The sequence below is a fragment of the Temnothorax curvispinosus genome, unplaced genomic scaffold (assembly GCF_003070985.1).
Source record: "Temnothorax curvispinosus isolate PA1 unplaced genomic scaffold, ASM307098v1 QBEX01006268.1, whole genome shotgun sequence".
Taxonomy (NCBI): Eukaryota; Metazoa; Arthropoda; class Insecta; order Hymenoptera; family Formicidae; genus Temnothorax; species Temnothorax curvispinosus.
Window position 1 is genome coordinate 349,598 of NW_020216048.1, and position 19,793 is coordinate 369,390.

The following is a 19,793-nucleotide window of genomic DNA, read 5'->3' on the forward strand; positions in this document are numbered from 1 at the left end:
GATGTCGGGCCACTATTAGCCGGGTTTTATTGGTACACGGGCCAGCCGTGTGCCGGCTGACCTACGACCGCCAACAGTTAATCAATGCTTTTATGAGCATTCGCTTGGCAGTACACCATCGTTTCAAGCCGCGGTCCGTTCAGCCGAACCCACCCATCCACCCGACCGACCAACCAACCACCCATCCAGCCACCCAACGAGGGCGACACGCTTCCCACTCCTCTCTCTCTCTCCCTCTCTCTTTTCTGCACGTGTATGTATGTCGCATGCTCTTCGAGCAGCTACCCGAAATTTGCGCTACCACCACCGAGGCGCCTCTATCCGTTAAACGACCGAACGATTACGCCCGTCGACGTAATGTATTAGTTATAACGCGCGAGCATCGCCGATGAATTGAGTTCGTTGCTCGAATGTGCGGACTGGGCGACACGTTATATTCGGGTGCTTGAGGAAAAGTCGAAAATTTATTAACAGTAAATTCGTTCATATTTGAGCTAATGCTCGTCACACTTGCCCAAACGCCCAAACCGACCGGATAATTGATTTAGTTCGCGCGCTAATAAACAATTCGATATGCATTAGGTCACGTAATATAAATTATGCCGGGTCAATTTGATTAATGACACTTCCGCGATCAATGCATCAAACGATCACGGAGATCTCTGGAAATTACGGACCTGCGTCATCTTACAATCCGAACGAGTTATAGGGATGATCGATAAAATTTGTGATTCAAATCGTCATGATGCGCACGCGGCTAAACGCAAAACCGCTTTCGGAAATCCCTCTCTCTCTCCTCCGCTCTCTCTTTCCGGCCCATCTACCGCTATTTATTTCTCTCGTCGCTTTTAATTTCGTAGAGACAACATGGATGCGTATCAAGCGATGGTTCTCGTACGTGTACGCACTCACACGAGCGTCGCGACGCGTCGTGCCGAATTCATTGTGCGCCGCGCTCCCGAAACGCATGTTTCGCGCCCGCTATCGCGATCGGATCTCGCTTGTTGAGTTTATTAATTGCGTTATGGGAAGCGCCCCGCGTCCACCGAGCAAAATTAAAAAAAAATTTGACTCTCTTTCTCCGTGTCTCGTTACCTACGTTTTCAGCCTCTTTAATTTGTTCTTCGGACGGTTATATATAATATAACCGATCGTATATATATTTTAGGCGAGCAGATCGAGTGTAACCGGGATACGGCCGGGACGGGAGGCGAGAGAGAGCAGGGGGACCGGCTCCAATCGTAAAACAATTATACAATTACCGCGCGGCCGTAATTAATTGCCGGCCGTTTCAACGTTTACCCCGACGAGCGCGCGAGAGAACGAGCGCGGCTGGCTGCAGGCGTGGACCCGCGCGAACGCGCCGCGGCATTAATTCATTAACGTTGCACCGTGAAACGTATTTGCCCGTAAAATTGATCGGCCGGCGTGTTCGCGATTATTTGCTTAAACAATTTCCGAACGTCGATCGACGCCGCCGCCGTATGACGTGATTTAACGATTTCCTTCTCTCGACGTTGACGGCAATAACGTCCCCATTTTTTTCTCTCTCTCTCTCTTTCTCTTTCTCTCTGTATGTCCCCCGATGATAATATATCTGCGAAATAAGCGCGTCCCAACGGACACCCTTCAAAGCGCTATCGAAGAGCACAAAGAGAGTCCGCGCAAATAAACCAATGAATATTGTATGCGCGTTTATCGATCTTCCGGATGTTCACGGCGAGCGATGAATATCGCGCAAGGATGAACGAAATTGTGCGAGATTATAATATTATTAATTGCGTTATGTTATTAATAACACTAAGTATTAATAATTAATGGAATGTTCAATCATTAATGAATGATTAGATACGACGATGCGATGCGCAAAGCGGCCGCGACCGAGGTAAATCGAGAATGGCGGAGGAACTTCCTGGATTGGAATCCGGCATGGAGAATGTGAAGACAGCCGCGAGTATCATTTGCGTACGTAAAGGGATATCGTACGATATCCCGGGCATCGGTGACCGCCACCGCAGGCCGCAACACAACGGTGCAGTCGCAGTTAATTTGCTCACTCCAAGTGTGTTTGATTCCCCTAATTAATTGATCGGTAGGGTCACCGTATGCCAGAGCGTATATACGGATGGCAGTAATCAAGCGCGTGGCCCTCGCTACGTACGTCTATTTGCACGTACGTGCTCTATTTGGCATAACCCCACGCTCGACCGTCTGCGTTTATATGCATCTAGATACTTCCGCCATAAAAATCTCGATTAAAAATCAGAACATTCAGATTTACACGTTTTTACCGTCCGAAAAAATACAACGAAAAATTAACCATAATGATCGCAATACAATAGAAATGTGTGTGATACGAGCCTTCTAATTATAAATATTTTTGATAAGATATATAAAAAGCTTTAATATTATTTTAAAGCAACTGTGTGTATACATATATATTTTTAAACAAAATAAAATGCTGGGTACTTACCGAGGTGTCCGTTTTCGTAATAATCGCCGTTGTCCATTCTGTGCTTCTTCAGGGAGTGTTGAGGATGATGGCCAGCCGCCGCGGCTAGGTGGCTCGCCGCGAGGCTCAGTCCAACGGAAGCTCGCTTTGGGGGTCTTCCTGGCCTGGAGCTGTACAGTGAGAGAGAGTTACTGTGGTTAGAGACACCTGTCATCGAGGTAATGTCTTACCCCGATCGTCGTGGTCGCGATATTCATCACGACCGATTATCGTTGAAAGGATTAAGGAGGAAATATCAGCCCTCGCGCGAAGGAAGTAAGTCTCTTCGATTCATTAGTGCGATCGAGATCGTCCCGGCCGATTAGGTATCGCGAGAAATGAGAATATCGCAACTGGAAATTATCAATGATTATAAATCGAAGTTGCGAGCTGTGCGAACTAGAAACTGCTGCGTGGCACGACACGTATGTAGAAACGACTGCTTTAACGACCGCCTGCTGATTTTTCCTCTGTGAATAAGTCTTATTTGCAATATCTCGAGTGGATCTCGAGTTCTGATTTCAAGATTACTCGAGAGGGCATCCCAGAAGAAACCGCGCCGCGCCGCGCGAACCATTAAAGAAACACCCGGCTCACTAACCGAGGAACCAATTTTGAAAACCTTGATGGCTAATCTACGTGGATCGTGCGAACGTTTCGAGAGCGGACTCTTACGTGACTAAGGGAAAATGAAAATTATCCATGAAAATAACACATGGCTTTTACTCTAAACACGTCATCGACTGACAAACAGAATTAGATTTTACGCGTTATTCTCAAAGCATAAGATAAAATCATACATGATTGATTAAATATGTAGACATTAATAGGTGAATAAAATAACGTGAAAATCCTCTACTTTTAAAACTTACATAGTGAAATATGTGCTTATGTAATAAAAAGTTAAATTATAAAATATTGTTATTATATTTACATGATGTATGTAAAAATAGATCTTATGAAAAATTCCGCGATCCGCAATTACTCTCCAGAGTAGCTTTAGAATCGAGTCGTTTCGAGTGGCCGGCGTTTTCTTTTGATGAGCAGCACTGGCACCTTTAGAGCTTTGTCGGCGGCGAAGCAGACGAGGAAGATCTCCGTTGAAACAATCTGTACGATAGTGGCGATGATACTGGTGCGCCCAGGGAGGGAGGTTCATTTTTCATAGGCGATAGGCGCCAGAGAGGCGCTCACGCATACGCACGCGCGCATACACACGCTACGCATGCATCCACACCAACACCGCAACGTTACGCACGAAATACACGCACAACTACCTTTCGCTTCAACGAGGGAATATTCGGGACTTGTTACCTTTCTTTACTCTCGACATAACACCTAAACTGTCCGCGGATGTTCTCAACCTTTAACGATGCATCTCCGTATAAATAATAAATCAAACTTTTATTTGATCGCCTTTGATCGAATGACACGCTGAAAATAATCGAGGCGCGTCATTCTAGAGACTCAAGATCGTTTTCTTAATTACGCGCATTCTTAACACGACCGTACCATTATTCGCGGAATAGGATCGATTAGGGAATAACGAGACGGAGGCTGAGCACCGCTAACCGGTAAGCGAGCAATCTCATAGTAGTCAAGACAGATTTGTAAATCTAATTTTTCATCCCGTCTTTCTGCCTTGCCCTCTCACTTTGCCTCTTCGTTGCCCGGAATCTTTCTCATCTTCTCCTCGGTATCTCACTCTCTTCTCTTCGTTTTCGGCCGTCCTCCTCCTTCTTCTCCCGCCCTCTCTCTCACACTCCCTACGACGTTCTTTTTCGCCTTGCTACTTGTCTCTCGCCCTATCCCTTTTTCACTGCCGCCTCTCACGCACGCGGGATCCCCAGACGATTCTCAGACGGCCGGTTTATACGGCGTTGATCTCTTAAACCGCTTAGCTTCAGGTTACACCGAAAACACGAGCGCACTTTCTGAGCGCTTAGACCCCGCATAATGCGCATTTGTTTGCGTGCCGCGCGATCAGCGAAATAAGACGAGGCGCCGCGCCGCGCCGGGCCGGGCGGCGCGAGCAGTGTACGGGTTGAAACCTTTTTCTTGGCGGTCAGAAATCTAATGCGAGCGGGTTGAAACGATATATTTATCCGATGACTGCGATGTACCCGCAAAAAAAATTGACGCTTCGAAGTACCTGTTGATAAAGGTTGGAAGGTACGGTTTGAACACACGTCTTCTGCACGTATTCATTTCCTTTTCCCGCTGACGAGTCAGATATTTACGTGATATCTCCTGCATTAAGCGACGAAACAATGAAACGGGGCAAGACGACAAGACGGGCATGGACCAGACTGTCGACTAAAGGATCAAGAGAGCGCTAATAATGTGACTACGACACGGCCGCGCTGCTGTTCGCTTGATTTTATATCGAGGTATGTAGGAAACTAATCAGTCTTTCGGGGTGAAATTAATTGACAACTTACATCACGTTCATTGTAACTGTTATGACAGAGAAAATTAACTTTTATTACGAGATAATCAGAAATTGACACGTAAACAATGTAAAAGAGAAAAAATTTTGAAAGGTTTCTCTTTTGAGAAACGCGCGACCAGTTTGCTTGAACAGATTGCCCTTGATATTCTCGGATCGTAAGTGATTATTAACAAAGTGGTTTTACTTCAATGCCGTTGCCAGAAGGTTCCAGATAATTATACGGGCTGCTTCCCTTCTCGGGACGTTGTCCTCCAGAAATGTCTCCGCGAAAACGATCGTGGAAGTATTTACGAGTGCCGGCGTATCTCGCGCAAATTATGTGCAGTTGAGTAGGCCGCAATTAGAGCGGCGTAATCGTAACGAACGATCGAAGATCGAAGACCTCGCGGTTTCTCGAGCCGTCCGTCGCGTCCGTCCGACTCTTGTCGCGTGATTTATACACACGGCCGGAATAAGAGACAGACATCCGCCGCACTTAATTCACGGGCGAGTCGCGTCGAATATAGTTTTCGAGCGGCCGAAACGGTTAGACCGGCTGGAAATTATCGCCCGATCGATCGTTTTGTACATTATTCGCGGCGCGGTGCGATAGATCGATTAGATTCGGCCGCGCACACTTCTGTATTGTATTTGGCCGGGTTCTCATTCGGAATTGCGTGTGGGCATTAAGAGTTGCCGATGATCGGGCCAGGTGCTATGCTCCGATCCTGATCGTTCCCCGCCCTAATGATCGTTGCACCTCCGGTGGAGAGCCAGATCGCTCCGCGAGAAAAGGACAGACGGATCGACGGTGAGATGGAACAGGAAAAGGAAGAAAGGATCGGAGAAATGCGTGGAGAAAGAAAGGGAAACACGAAATGCAGAGAGAAGTAAATGGGGGCGAGGGGAGAAAAAACGGGAGAAAGAGAAAGAAAGAAAGAAAGAGACCTATCGCGCGGCGCGACTCGCGGGGAATTACATGGCTTTCGTAAGCGATGGGGCGTTTAACGATCTATCGACTTTGAAAAGTCTTTAGTTCCTCCGACCGTTCGCTCGTCCATGCGTATCCGGCGCGGCGTAGTCGCGCCGCGTGTTGCAAAGCGGGCAAAAAACACGGCGCAACAAAACGCAGCGAGCCGATCGAATCGAATCGATCAAATCGAATTCACGATTCGAATTCGCCGGAAAGGCGTCGGGCGTCAAGGTGGAAGGACGCAGGTGGAATTGCCCGCGTCTCGATACGTGCTAACCCTGACCGGCGAATTCGGGCGGACGAGCGGAATCCGCGAAATCGAGCGGAAAAAAAAATGAAACGATCGAGCATACGGTGGAACGGGGATAGATCGAGCATGTATTTAACTGTACTGGAAGTGGTACTCGCTTTAGATCGCCGATCTGATATTAGACTTAAGTAGATGAGCGCGGTGTGATTTATAGCGGCGGGTACCTTAATTGTCTTAATTATGCGGCAGCCGCTTCCGTGGAAAGCGCAGCACCGCTCCGCGCGCAATCGACCTCGTTGTAATTTAACGTGAGCGTTTTCTCGCGATTCCTACCGCACACCTGACAGCTCCTGCGCCCCATTACGATAAACTCCGACGATAAACCAACCATAATTCCTCCATTAAAATCGATGCGCGAGAGGTCCCTCCATTGTGTGTCGCCTCCAAAACTTCCTTCATTCGGAAACAAATGGAACGGATATGAATATCGTTTCTCCCATACCGAGCACAATTACGGCTATTAATTTATATCGTGTATTCGCCGCGGTAGGAAATAAAGCAGCGCATATACGCTATTAGAAAACAGCCCGCGTTCTTCATTCGCAAATTCATTTGGGTACACGACAAATTGGATGACGTTGGACGCGACGTTAATTAGTTTTCTCGAATCGTTACTATTGATGTTATCGGGTTCCGCTATTTTGTTTTTTTTCCCCGTATATTTCCGTCGCTAAGCTCGCTCGTTATTGGCAGAACGGTAATTACATAGTATCGCAAATATTTGCCACTCATGTTTCGCGTTCGATGGATGGAAATGACGATGGCAAGAGCGTGCCGGGTAGAAGGAGAAGAGAAGATGCGGGCTAGGTGCGTGGTGTGTCATGCGAGCGATATCGCGTGCGTGCCTGACCCTACCTACATGTACGCCACATTAAATCGGTATACATCTTAGAATTCCTTACGATGCCTTCCTGTCGATGTGTCTTGTCAACGTAACGGGAAGTTCGTGTCTCATTACCAACAAAATCAAGATAAAAGCTCTCTCCCAGACGTGATAGAAAGATTAGCATTTCAGCAAATGTTTGGGGTACTTGAAAAATCGTATAACATATTGTAATTGAATATAACACGTTTATCGCAGTAACGATTAATAGCATTGCGATTTAATAAGCGTATCTCTCGGCGTAATGAGCCTTGATTGCGAATACGATGGCATTTTGATGGATTCAACGTCGGTCACGGCTGCCCGGTGCTTACCAGAAAAGAGTCCAGACGAGTAGAACGGAACGAGAGAACGAACGAATGAGCGGGCAGGCGAGTAACGCGCGGGCGAGCGATCGTAAATTGTCAATTTCGAAGTCAATTTGGCCAGGCTTACCAATCGGCTGCCGGTTAATTTCAAGGTGAATTGTGTCCAATATGGGTATATTATTAATGGCCCGCCGAGGGATAGGGTGCACTTCGGACCGACGAGGGTTGCAACCCCGTTCTCGCGCATTGCCCAAATCTATCGCTCGGGGGCTACCGGTATGCTCTCGCATTCGGTATTCCGGATTAAATGCTCTCTGATGTTGGCTGCAACGACGGCGGTTGCACCGCCGTCTCTCATATACGTCTAACGTCCACGTCTAACGCGCGTATGGGATGTTTCGTGAATTTGACGATATCGTCCTTCGCGCGAAACAGCGAGAACGAAACCAGCACTTCTACGCTAATTACATATATTCTTTCCGTAGCATACTTATTTGTAGAAACGATCGAGCGCTATGATTATTTTCGCTTTTACAGGTTTCTTTTGCGATTTTTTTACAACACTTGAAACGTCTACGCTTAAAAAAAGAATGTTTAAATATGTAGAAGAGTTAATCTTTCTCTTTCGCTCTCTCTCTATCTCTATGAACTTCTGGACTTCCACACCGGCACGCGATTTTATGAAACTACACTGTCTAACGTGTCCCTGCTGCCGGTTTCCTGTTTCCAGCCACAGCCGGAGCGCAAATATCGCGCCTTGTCTCTTGCGAGACTGGTTACAAAGCTACAAAGGGGCCACTATACCGAGGTCAAACACGACGCTATCTTTGAATTACGGCGCCGTTGCCTTATCGCATCCTACCGCTACCGTCTTGCGCCGTCCAAATACTCCGAGGCGTCCTGAAAACAAGGGCCATCCGCGTTGGGTTATGGGAAAATAACCCGAGTAAACTACTCGAGGACTCGAGAGAGAGAGAGAGAGAGAGAGAGAGAGAGAGAGAGAGAGAGAGCGCAGAGTCTCTTACGAGATCTTTGTTAGGCTTTATGGAGTCGAATCTTTCTGAACGCGCGACTGTAGCCGAAGTAGGATCAGCGAGACGAGGAGTTTCGAGCAGAGGATCGATGAGAGAGCTGCTTGCTCCTTTACGCTTTGCCACGTGACCTTACGCGTCACAAAAGCGCCGATTCAGTCATGGCTCATAGAGTCCCACCCCGGTTTTTCCGTACTGTTCCCCGTATTTGATCTATATTGCGGAGTCAGGTTTCGTGTGACCTTACATCTGGTTTGAAGCGATACAGTCGTCGGACATTAAGAGCGTTTACATTCGGCTGGTAACAGTGGTAACCGAGTATCAGTGGTTGTCGACAACGTATTATTATATGGGAACCCAGCTTTTACGAGAGTGGTAGCTTTTAAGAATAAATATAAATTTTCGATAATACTAACGTGTCGAGGTTCAAAAAAATTAAACATTAAAATCTGCATGAGATAATGCCACAATTCGTATAAAAATTTATTCGATTTGTTCATTTTTGTAACTTTTAAGTATACTCATTTGCGCCAACTTAGAGGGGACGTAATCCCGATTTCCTCGGAATGATCATAATTTTGAGAACCGCTGCCGATATTATGATAGTCGGTACGACTGTCCTGTTCCCGAATTATCGTCTTTCGCGCGCTCTCCGGTTCTCTTCCGCATGTCCCTGTCCTCGTTCTCCGCCCTTGTCGGTTCCCCACGAGTCCTCCCCCTCTCTCTTTCTCTCTCTATCACTCTTTCTCTTATCCTCTCGCGTTCTGTCTTTTTTTCGGAACTTGCGAGAGCACCGGCGAGAGCGTCCCCTCGTAAAGCCTCGTCGCGCGCAATTCCCGTCATAACAACGACTTCAATTTTCGTCAAAAGTCTTTCGCCGTTATCGTCGTCGCCGTCGTCCCCCCTTTTCACCCCTTCGCGGACGCCTCCCACGGTCTGGTCCTTCGATTTGCCGCTTTATAAACCCGGTCGCTACGCCAGACGAAAATCGGCAGCCGCCAGCGCCGTCACCGTCGCCGCTACCGCGCGATATTTTCCAAATTATAAATTTTTACGAGTGCCGCGCGTAATACTCGCCCTTCGATTCCACGTGCCTATCTCTCCGTTTCCGTCGACGTTTCTTCCCTTTCGCTCACTTCCCCCGCATGATACCGTTAGTCAGATTGGATTTGTCCGATTTTGTCCATTGAGCAGGAAAAAGCCGAAGCAGGGAACGTGCGAGTACGAAGATAGATATATTCCTCTATATGCTCTTACATATTGCACCGTTATACGATATATCATTATTGTATACGGTATGATATCACGCGTTTGTAATTTCCCGTTTCGACTTAATACTTAATAATGATCTGTCATTCAATCGAAAAAAGTCGATTAATTACAGACATAGCAAAACAATGTTAACGAAGACTCATTTGCAAGTCGGCTATTGCGATCGCGGTCAGATAACGTAATGAAATATACCGCTATCAATCCTCCACGCTCGCCAATTACCATGCGAGTGTAGCGTGAGCATTCAAATCCAAGAGTTTCCCAGGAAGATAGAAAGACAAGTGGAAATAAGGAGGCGTTTGCGTATATGATATGGTTCGCGGAATGATTTTATGCATCCTTGTGCCGTTACACGGAAAAGGAATAACGAAGGAAGCTCGATCCCCTCGGCGTCATGCCGGATAAAGAGAGAAAGAGAGAAAAAGCACTTTCTAATAACCACAATGTAACGCTGGGGTGCGTTACACAAAAGAAATCTTTTTTTTCGGATGGGGGTTCGAGACTTATCTTAGTAATATTGGATTAAAACTTATGCCTCTCTCGGTCGCAATATGTTATTTTTATTGCTCGTAGCTTTGCATAATATTCGTTGGGGTGCGCGAGCGCCTTCCTCTCCCTCTCTCTCTATCTCTCGGGCTCTAATTTTAATTTTTATGTCGTGCTGCGTTGGGGAACGTTACGATTCGACGTGGCCTACTTATTTGCGTTTTAAGATCTCGCGGATGCTTCGTCGGTTGTATTTTCGGTAAAGAGGCGCGTGGCGTGAATTAAAGAGATAATGTTGCCTTGTTTTATGTCGAATAAAAAGATGATTTTATTTAAAAATAGACAAGTAAATATAATAGCGACAATTATTTTAATTACTCTTTATATTATCGCGTGAAATATTGCAATAACTTTCATTTCTGATGTTCTTTATGGTTCTTTTAACATCTGGACATTTTATATTTAGACTCGAGATATACGTATTACGTTTGCTCAGCAGAATTTGATTAATGTATATATGTGATGTATATATTACAAAAATTGTGGGAAACTACAAACGTAGCGTGAGACCACCATCGGTGTTGACTTTCACATTAATAGTGACGGATATGGTTATATATCTATCTCCGAGAACTACGTATGGTTCGTGAACCAATTTCAATTTCGAGGACCCTCACAAAGGTGTAAAATATTTCTATTACTGACCAATAGGCTGAAATACATCAGTCAGAAGAAGACACGCGATGATCATTCTTAGAAATGACGAATGAAAGACGTCTCTAAAAATATAATTCATATCTCTATTCGCAGGTTACAGAGATTCTGGCACTTCCAAAATAGGGCATGCTGATCGGAACGCAATTTCTACTCGAAATCAAAATCTCTACAAGTAAATTACTTTTACTACGAATTATTTCTCGCTGAGCGAAATATCTCTCCTTTAATGTCTGCACGGGAGGGACGGTTCTCTTCCTAGAACGATTTCGGTAGCAAATCCACTCGGCGCGATCCATGAGATGACGACGACAACGACAACGACGACGACGACGACGACGACGACTACGATGTTATTCCTTCACGCACACGACACGTACTCGGCGTAATACCCGATAATACCTGTATTTGCACGTGGCGGGCGCAACAGACCTTACCCGTGCGACGTGCGTTACAGCCGCGTAATCCCGGCAATCTCGAGGACGTGGCCCAGTCTTCGGCGGGAGTAATCCTGCCAATTTGGGCCGCGGATTATCCCCGAAGGAGAGGGCAACAACGCGGTTGCGTCCGCGTTGCGAAACTTTGATTCCATTTCGGCGCAATAATCGAAATCTTCGCGCGTGTCGTGAAGACGCGCTTGAACACGGAATTTAATTCCGCTCCGCTTAACCGAGTCAACGTGCGTAAACACGTTACAAATCGTCACGAACTCACGGGACTACTCCGCAACAATTTCGAATAATCCGCGATAAAATCCCAATTCGCCGACGAAAATGCGTTTGGATCAAAACTTCGATCTGAAACCAACTGATTGTTAAGTCGCCTCGCGAATTCGAAGAATCGTTACGTATGTAGCTTAGAATAACGGAGGGAATGCAGGCGGGCAGAGGGAGTAGGAGGTGAAGGTGTAAGTGCCAGAGAGGACGGTGCTTACCTCGAATAAAATATATCGGCTCGTAAAGCGACTGCGGTGGTCAGCTTTTTGTCGGACGGCGGGTGCGCGGCGGACCGGGTGTGAGCGGGACCATGCGGGGGTGAGTGACTCGTGTGTATGTTGACGTAGGGTGAAAGGGAAAGGTGGCTGCGGTCTCTCTTTCTCTCTCTCTCATGGTGGGACTCCTGGCCCCAGTGTCTCTCATTTCAATATTTCCACGATAAATCCGCGTCCGGGACTTTTTTACGAGTCGCGACGGAATAAATAATAAAGGCCCGCACGGCCGTAGCACTCTCACACTAACGCGATACAACCAATACACCTTGCATGCGCCTTTGCCGATTCCCCGTCTCCGGGGCCTTCTTCCCCCCCCCCCCACCGCGCTCCTTCGCTGCTCTAGTCTGGCTTTTATGACCGCTACAAGTATGTCCGAATGTCAGATCGAAATAATAAGCGGAAGGGGGATAGTCGTCAGCGAGGAGGAGGAAAAAAAAGCATACCTTCACGCGAACACGTGTGCGTATACGTGATGCATAAACTCACGCCGACTTATGGCAGATTCGTACCGCTCCGTCGAGAAGGCCCGGATCTTTCTTCCCCCGGGCCTGGCCGGTCCTCTTTCTCCTCTCATCCCGTTATTCGTGCGGCTTTATTAAGTCGTTAAATCGCGGAATCGTCGTCGACACCCGGTAACATTCCTCGTGCGAGCGCATATTCGGCCGAGTAATAGTCATCGCGCGCGATCGTTTCGTCCAATATGAAATAGTCCTCGATTACCATCAATTAACGACAAACGCGCATCTATTGCCGTTATATCGGTAGCCACGTGTCTTTCGGTGATCCGATATTTGCGTAAGAGAGAAAACTGCCGGTGCACGCGTCGGCATAAAACTCTTCTTCCGCGTGGAAATCGAGCGACGACTATTAGTATACGTGCGCGTAGAGCGCACGGATATTCCGAGTGAATTATACGCGCGTTATCGCGTAACGCAATTGATTTTATTGCGCTGTAAAACGCACTCGCGGTTTATGACGAAAAATCGCCTCCTTTCAGGACTTTCCGCGTAGACGAGCTTCAGTCCTCTCGCGAGCCGCTTAATCGGCTTCGACAGTGCGGACCGCGTGCGGAATGCCCGCCGACTAGAGCGGTCTTCCGCGTTTAAGCGCGATAATTAATAACGTAATTAAGTTGGGGCCCATAACTCAAAGGACGTCGCGCTCGCGAACCACTGGAGTAATTGGGGAATTATATTTTGTTTCTCCAAAGGGAGATCCCATCGGACGGAACGTCGAGAGGCTTCGCTGCCAGCACGCGCGGGCAAATTGTAATTAAATATCAAACGTTTGCAATTACCGCACCGCACCTGCCCGCATTTCCTTTTCTCGTCGACTTCGCAGCGCATTAGTAATCACCCGTTTCCAAAGGGAACGTTCTTCGACGATAAATTTCATACTTGATATCTGGGATCGATCGCGAGATACTTCTTCGGGGGAGAAATTATTGCCAATAAAAGGTGCGTGGCCATCACGAGAGTGTCACTAATTCTCGATTAATGCAGTCAAAATAATATAATTATTAAAATAAATTCGAATAAATAACGTATTTTACATTAAAAATCAGTGTGTGAGAAAACGACAGCGCAAATACTTTTATTTGAAGACAGCGCTCGCAATGCGAATAAGATTCGGAGATTCTCCGCGAACGATCGTTTTTCCGCGGCACAAAAGCAGCGACGCAGACGCGCGCGATTGATTCGACGCCGCGGCGATGCGGAAACGAAGCGTCTCCGTCCCGGGGAACAGCGCGCGGAACGCGATCCTGTTTCTTGTGCTGCCGCGTTTTCCTGCCGTTCTCTCCTCTCTTATTAGCACGCGTCCATCGCGAGAGGATTTGATTTACGGCGACGTCGTGGTGGAACGCGAGCGTGTGCGCGCGCGCGTGCGCTCGCGAGCGCACGGAACGAGCGCACACGCAGAGCCGGAGTCGCGCGCGCGTTGTTACACGTACATATATGTATGTACACGCGACAGCCGACAGCCAGTCGGAGAGAAGCCGAGAGAGAGAATGCGCGCGTGGACGGTTGTCGGTTTGCGGTTGACCCATGGCGTACCACACTCCGATACCTCTGCGGTCGCAACCATGCCGACACACCCGGGCTACCACAGGGCCCGTAACAATGTCCGCGCGAGGTCTAAGAACCCACGGTGGTCCCCGGCTCTCGTCGTTAAGGATGTCCCGGGCCTACTGTCATCGGCCGTAAACACGTGTAAGCAGATTCCCCAACTAACCGCGCGTACAGCCGAGGGCATCGTCCTGTTTACTTATCTCGCTTTTGGTGTTAAACGCGCGCAGGTGTCAGTCTTATAACGATCGTTAGAAGATAACGCGCGTTAAAATGTAAATGTTCCTTAAAACTGTCACCGCCAGCTTGGGAAGTGTCCCGACATGCATCGACGCGTTAACAAGCGAAAAAGAGCGATCGTGAACGCCAAGTATCGACATATTGTACAAATCACAAGCGTCATGCCATGGCTATAAAAAGAAAATCATATATAATGTTCGAACTAGATATCGCGATATTAAAATTTACTCGCGCGTATATACGATGTTCGTGGTATAAAATTTCAGAGAAGACATTACCGGTAATTATAGCCGATATTCCGTCCATCGGCGAATTAAATCGACGGCTGTGTGATCGAAAACGTCACGGCGATCACCACATGTTTCGTCGAGTGCGTTCGAGCGCGCGTAAAAATCGCGCTCGTGTTTGCCCGCATGCATATGTTTACGCGCACTGTTGGCGTTGCTGATTGTGTTACAGCTGATTTTGCAATAACAGTATATTTGTTATTCTGAGAAGGCAACGTACACCAGAAAATCTACAAACATAAATTTTATAGAAGGCAAAAAAAATTTGATTAATTGAAGAAATATATAGGAGCTAAAAAATTACTTGAAAAATAGACTCATCTATAAAAGTAAGGGTAACATCTTTATTTTAGGATCAATTATGACGCGACGTTCGAGCTACGAAAAACATATTTTCGCCCTCTCACAAAGAAGCCGAGCGTAAACCGATCGCTTTTAAGAGCGATCGCTCGCGAGAGCGAGTTTCGCACCCCACCGAAGTGGTCAGTCGCGAGAGATTAGCCGAGCGATTCGTCAGTCTCGTTATACAAATAATCGTCGCCGTCATCCGTCGCGCGGACGAGTCATCCGGATAAAGCGATCGAAACTTCCTGCCACCTATTCAGCGCCCTCGAATTTCTTCATGTCTCATCGATTCACTCGGCTGCGCCGATTTAGTCGGTTTCGATCTCGAACTGGACGTTAACGTTGCCCACGCATACTTCGAAAAGCATTAAGATCGTTGGAGGAAACGCGTGGAATAATATCGGATAATTGGTCAACGATTAAGACGTGATTGCTTCTAACGAGTCTTTATAAGATAACTCTTCATCCAGCTCTCTTTTATCTAAAATCAATAATTTATAATAATATCTTATTGTTCCTATCTAATCTCGTTAATAATCTTTCTTGTCGTTAAGATACCTTCTGGATTTCGTTTAGAATGAATATATTATCCCATATGCAAGCATGCGTCTCTTAGAGCTTTCGTTTATCGTAGCTCCTCATCGAAGCGTATATATCGCGCAATGACAATGTCGATCCCAAAGGGTTCAAGACCAGTAATATTGTTATTACAGTTATGCTATAGCGTTTCGATTCCCCGGCGTCATTTCGAGGAGCGTTTGTTCGCGAACGAGAGAAGCAGTGCCGAGTACGGCGGAGCGAGTGGGAAGGCCGAAGAGAGAGTCGCTTTATCTTAATGCCGAAATCGAATCAGCTCGCGCGCATGGAATTAGAGATGGCATTACAGGGCTATCAGCGCATATGCACTCTGCATCGGCTGCAACCCCTGCCCTACCCGGCCCAAACCCGGTGCCGTGAGGCATGCCCTTCGTCACAATGCCGCCCGAGAAGGGCGAGAACAATGCGCCGACGTGGGGAAACACGAGAACACACATATCGGATGATATTACTCGACCCTCTTCGAGGTACGTCCGAGAGACTTTCGTGCTCGCGAAATGCGCCGGCACGCACGCGGGAAAGTCGTTGTTTTTTTCGGAAACGAGAAAAATCGAGCGACGAGCACCAAAAACCGTTTCGCGGAAAGAAATTTCTCAAAATGAATCGAAAAATTTACCGCGCTCGCAAATGAGAACACATCTTCTCTCTATTTTCGATGCAGAATTCGTCCTTCATCTCGATCCGGTTTTCCTCCGCTCGAGCGTCTCTATCTATCGCTCTTTTTCAACTCCCCTCCTCCTCTTTTTCTTTCTCTCTTTTTCTCTCTATCTCTTTCTCTTTACATTTTTAGCCGCGCCGCTTCCTTATAAACTAATTTCCCGCCTCCCCAGGACGGACGGCGCCGAACAATTGAATTCTCTCTTTCCATTTACCTATCCGTTTGTATCAACATTTACATTTATATTTGAATAATGGGGAAAATAAAGAGGCCCAGCGCCGTCGACGGTTTCGCGTCGGACGTGTTCAGGGCGCCTCGCTATTACATTTTTAAGCGTTCGCTTCCGAGCCCGCGGCGAGAGAGCTTATCCACCCCTAACGGCTCTTTTTCTCTGTGTTTCGTTCTCTCTCTTTCTGTCTCTGTCTTTCAACCAAGGAAGATAGATGTACACAGGGATTTGCGAGAATGAATAAAGAGAAACGATCCGCGTGCCCTCACTGAAAGGTTACGTCCCAAATACTCTGGGAATTCTGTACGTGATATTTGTCGGCAGGTCGATTCGATGGCCCGCGTATTAACATTTAGATAAAGCTTATGTTAATATTATTTCCTCCAACCCCCGCGCTGCGCTCATCCCTCTCGGAGCACGTCGCAGTTATCTTTTCGAGAAGTCGAGAAGAGACGTAGTCGCGACGCGAGTCGTCTCCAGCGGGCGATTTCGCGTAACGACATTGTTTTAAAGGCGGAAGAGATCGCGGTCCCGCGAGAACGAAAAATTTCAGAAAACGCAACCAAGTACATATACGAGGCGATACGCCTCGGTATTAATCGGTGTGTGCGAATTATATGCGGTTTAATATGTTTCACAATATTGACACGCAGTACAAATAAAGGCCGATAATTACTCGTAATAAAATAAACCGTTCGATTAAACGCGGTTGTTGTTAAATACGACGAAATGGCAGGGCGTGCGGGCACGTTTTGTTCGGCAAATTATATTTTGCGTTGAATTTAACGCGAGACGTGTCTCTTGCGGCATTGAATTATCAAGCAGGCCATAAGTTATTCAAATGCAATTCGCAAAGTACACAAATTATTATTAATGTACAACGGATATTTTCACGCGTCACTTTGCGCGCCGTCGAACGAAATTCAAGAACATATCGGAATAACGCGCGGTTATAACGATATTTACATTACATGTATATAATCCCGATATATGATTTTGATATTTGCAAATACCGATCGTCACGAATTGCTGCAGCGGCGTAAATGCAGCGGTGGATTGAACGATAACAACATTCAAATAGCATTAAATTAATTGTATATCCGAAAAGTAATTTCACGCGATTTGAATTATTCTCAATTTTAACGATTCTCGTTCGGCAAGTCAGGATCAAATGGAATTTAAGGATTGACGCAGGTGACGAAAGGACTCGATCATTCCATAGAGGCATAGAAAATTGATCGACTCGAGACTCGGCGAGAGACTTGACGATTCTGCAGTCGATTGTACGGTGATTTTGATCGCGCCGACTGCTATTAAACCGTGAACAAAGTGTCGCGAACGCTGTACCCTTGGTGGTCAGTACCTCTCGCGAAGTACAGAGTATCGTGGGTCGTCTTTTATGGGCGAGGCGTGTCTCCGGCTCTCGCCGTGGCATTATGGGGAAACGTTAACTAGTGATTTACCGGCGTCATGTGTACGCGCGCGGATCTAAGGATCGTGGCCCGAGGCGAAACGATTTTAATGTCGTTTACTGCGGGCGTTATTCCGCGATATTGACAGTCGTGTTAAAACCTCGATATTACGACGCGCGGGCCCGCTCCTTAACGTGGCGAGAACGGGCGAAATTAAAAGCGTTCCTCGTCTTTCAGTGCATTTGTGTGCGGAGGACGTGATATTTATTCATGAAAGAGAGAAGAAAATATCGAAAAAACGGAAGAAAAAAAACGAGGGTGTGAAAGGAAGATCGATGTATCGCACGTTCGCCTTGGAGTTACATTCTGCGTTACTAACGAATTCGTTTGGAAGACTGAACGCTCGCTATGAAAATCGCAACACTCTTTAGAAGATGGAATGATCGATCGACGTACAAATTTTTTTTAACTTTTTAAAGATCAGATCGAAATAGTAGTAAAGTATTTTTTTCTACACCTTCTGTTTTAAAGGAAAGAACGAGTTATCTGATATTTTGATGATTCTTGTAATGATTTCGCGACGCAAGCATCCTCCATGGAATCCAAGGGGAAGCGGTACGAGTAAACATCTGATAGAGATTTAACAAACGCGCGGCGGTTAGTAGCAACGTGTTAGGATAAAGGGTCTCCTGCTTTTACGAGGTAGCATATTTCTGGTACTGTTCTGCGCTTGCCCAGGCCACCCACGGCGAGCGAGTAGAGCATTCAAAATAGCATCCGAAATCATAACGGCCGATTGTCCATGCTCGGGCCAAGTTATGAAGCAGTAAACGCGTACTCTCTTTCCCCCCCTGCATCCCAATCTATCTCTCTCTCTTTGTCTCTCTTACGTGGTGCCCGGGTTCTGGTCGCTCGCTTCCGGCTTGCCCATATAGCCGGATTCCTTTATACGCGCGCCGTTCAGTAGCTACACCCGTCTTATGGAATAATTTAGATGATTGCACGTATAGGGGAACGGACGCGTTTTACGACAAGGTTGCCTCCCACTCTAACAATGTCCCGTGATAACTCGCGCTTTGTCCATCTTTCCCCTCGAACGGGAAATACGTTGCCGCAGCAAGAGATAACTGCGACGTGCGAAACGCACCCAAGTAACGTATATCTTATCCAATAACGCAGAGTAACGATTAAAAAACGATGAATTCTGTGTAATTTATATTCTATGTAATTTATAGCAGTGTCATAATCCTCACGTTTTTTCATCCGCCCTCCTCGCTCTCGAAACGTCGCTCCCACATGCAGTAGAGAAATGAATCCAATCCGTTACATACCTGGAAAAAAAAAAGAAAATGAGATCCATTAATTTTTTGCTATCAGCAAAATAAATTGGAGTAATCAGCAATTAGCGGTGCCTTTTCGCATTCGAGAATAATGTTGCAGGCCTATCGAGTGCGAAAACGAATCGCAGAGACAAAGGAGTTACGGATAATTCGATTGGACTCGCGATTGATCGCGAGCACGAAGATAATTCGGGACTCAAGAGACAAAGAGACGCGGCGCGGTGCGGCGCGGTGCGGCGCGGCGGAGTTGATTTGTGGAGCGCAATCTTTTCCTCGCAATGTATCTAGCTGGCTGCGATACGAGTCTTTCGTCGGCAAGAGGAGCTGCTGGTTGCGCGTGTTGGATCGATAAATCAGGAAAGCATTAGGCGCCACTTCATATTGGATCCACGATCCCGCCGACCGCTCACATCCCCTCCTACTCACCCCTACACACCTTTTCGTTTTCTCGCTCACTCATTCATCCTCTCTCTCTTTATCTCGTTCTCTCTCTCTCTCAATGTCGTACTCTCATTTTCTCCTTTTCTCTTTGCCGTCCGCGATACTTGGGGATTTATACGGGCAATATCGGGGCGGGATTAGCACGATCGGACGGACTCGAGTCATGCTCGTGGCCGATACCACGTGGCTATTAGTGTCAAAATAAAAATGTGGCCGCAATATATGGCGGGAACCGTAAGCCCTCTGTTATTGCTACAGCCGTGATGATAGAGAGACTCGGCCGCGTAC

The 19,793-nt window shown here is 47.0% G+C and overlaps 1 protein-coding gene across 3 annotated transcripts in view; it reads right to left on the minus strand.

Annotated features, from left to right (window-relative positions):
- LOC112455629 (dachshund homolog 2) overlaps window positions 1–19,793 on the minus strand; it is a 182,860-nt gene that overhangs the window by 106,932 nt on the left and 56,135 nt on the right. For 2 of the 3 annotated variants that reach the window (XM_025017662.1, XM_025017659.1), the window contains exon 2: window positions 2,474–2,622. In XM_025017662.1, coding sequence (XP_024873430.1) covers window positions 2,474–2,622 — 149 coding nt within the window. The remainder of the gene's footprint in view (window positions 1–2,473; window positions 2,623–19,793) is intronic. The other variant, XM_025017661.1, reaches the window with a different exon arrangement.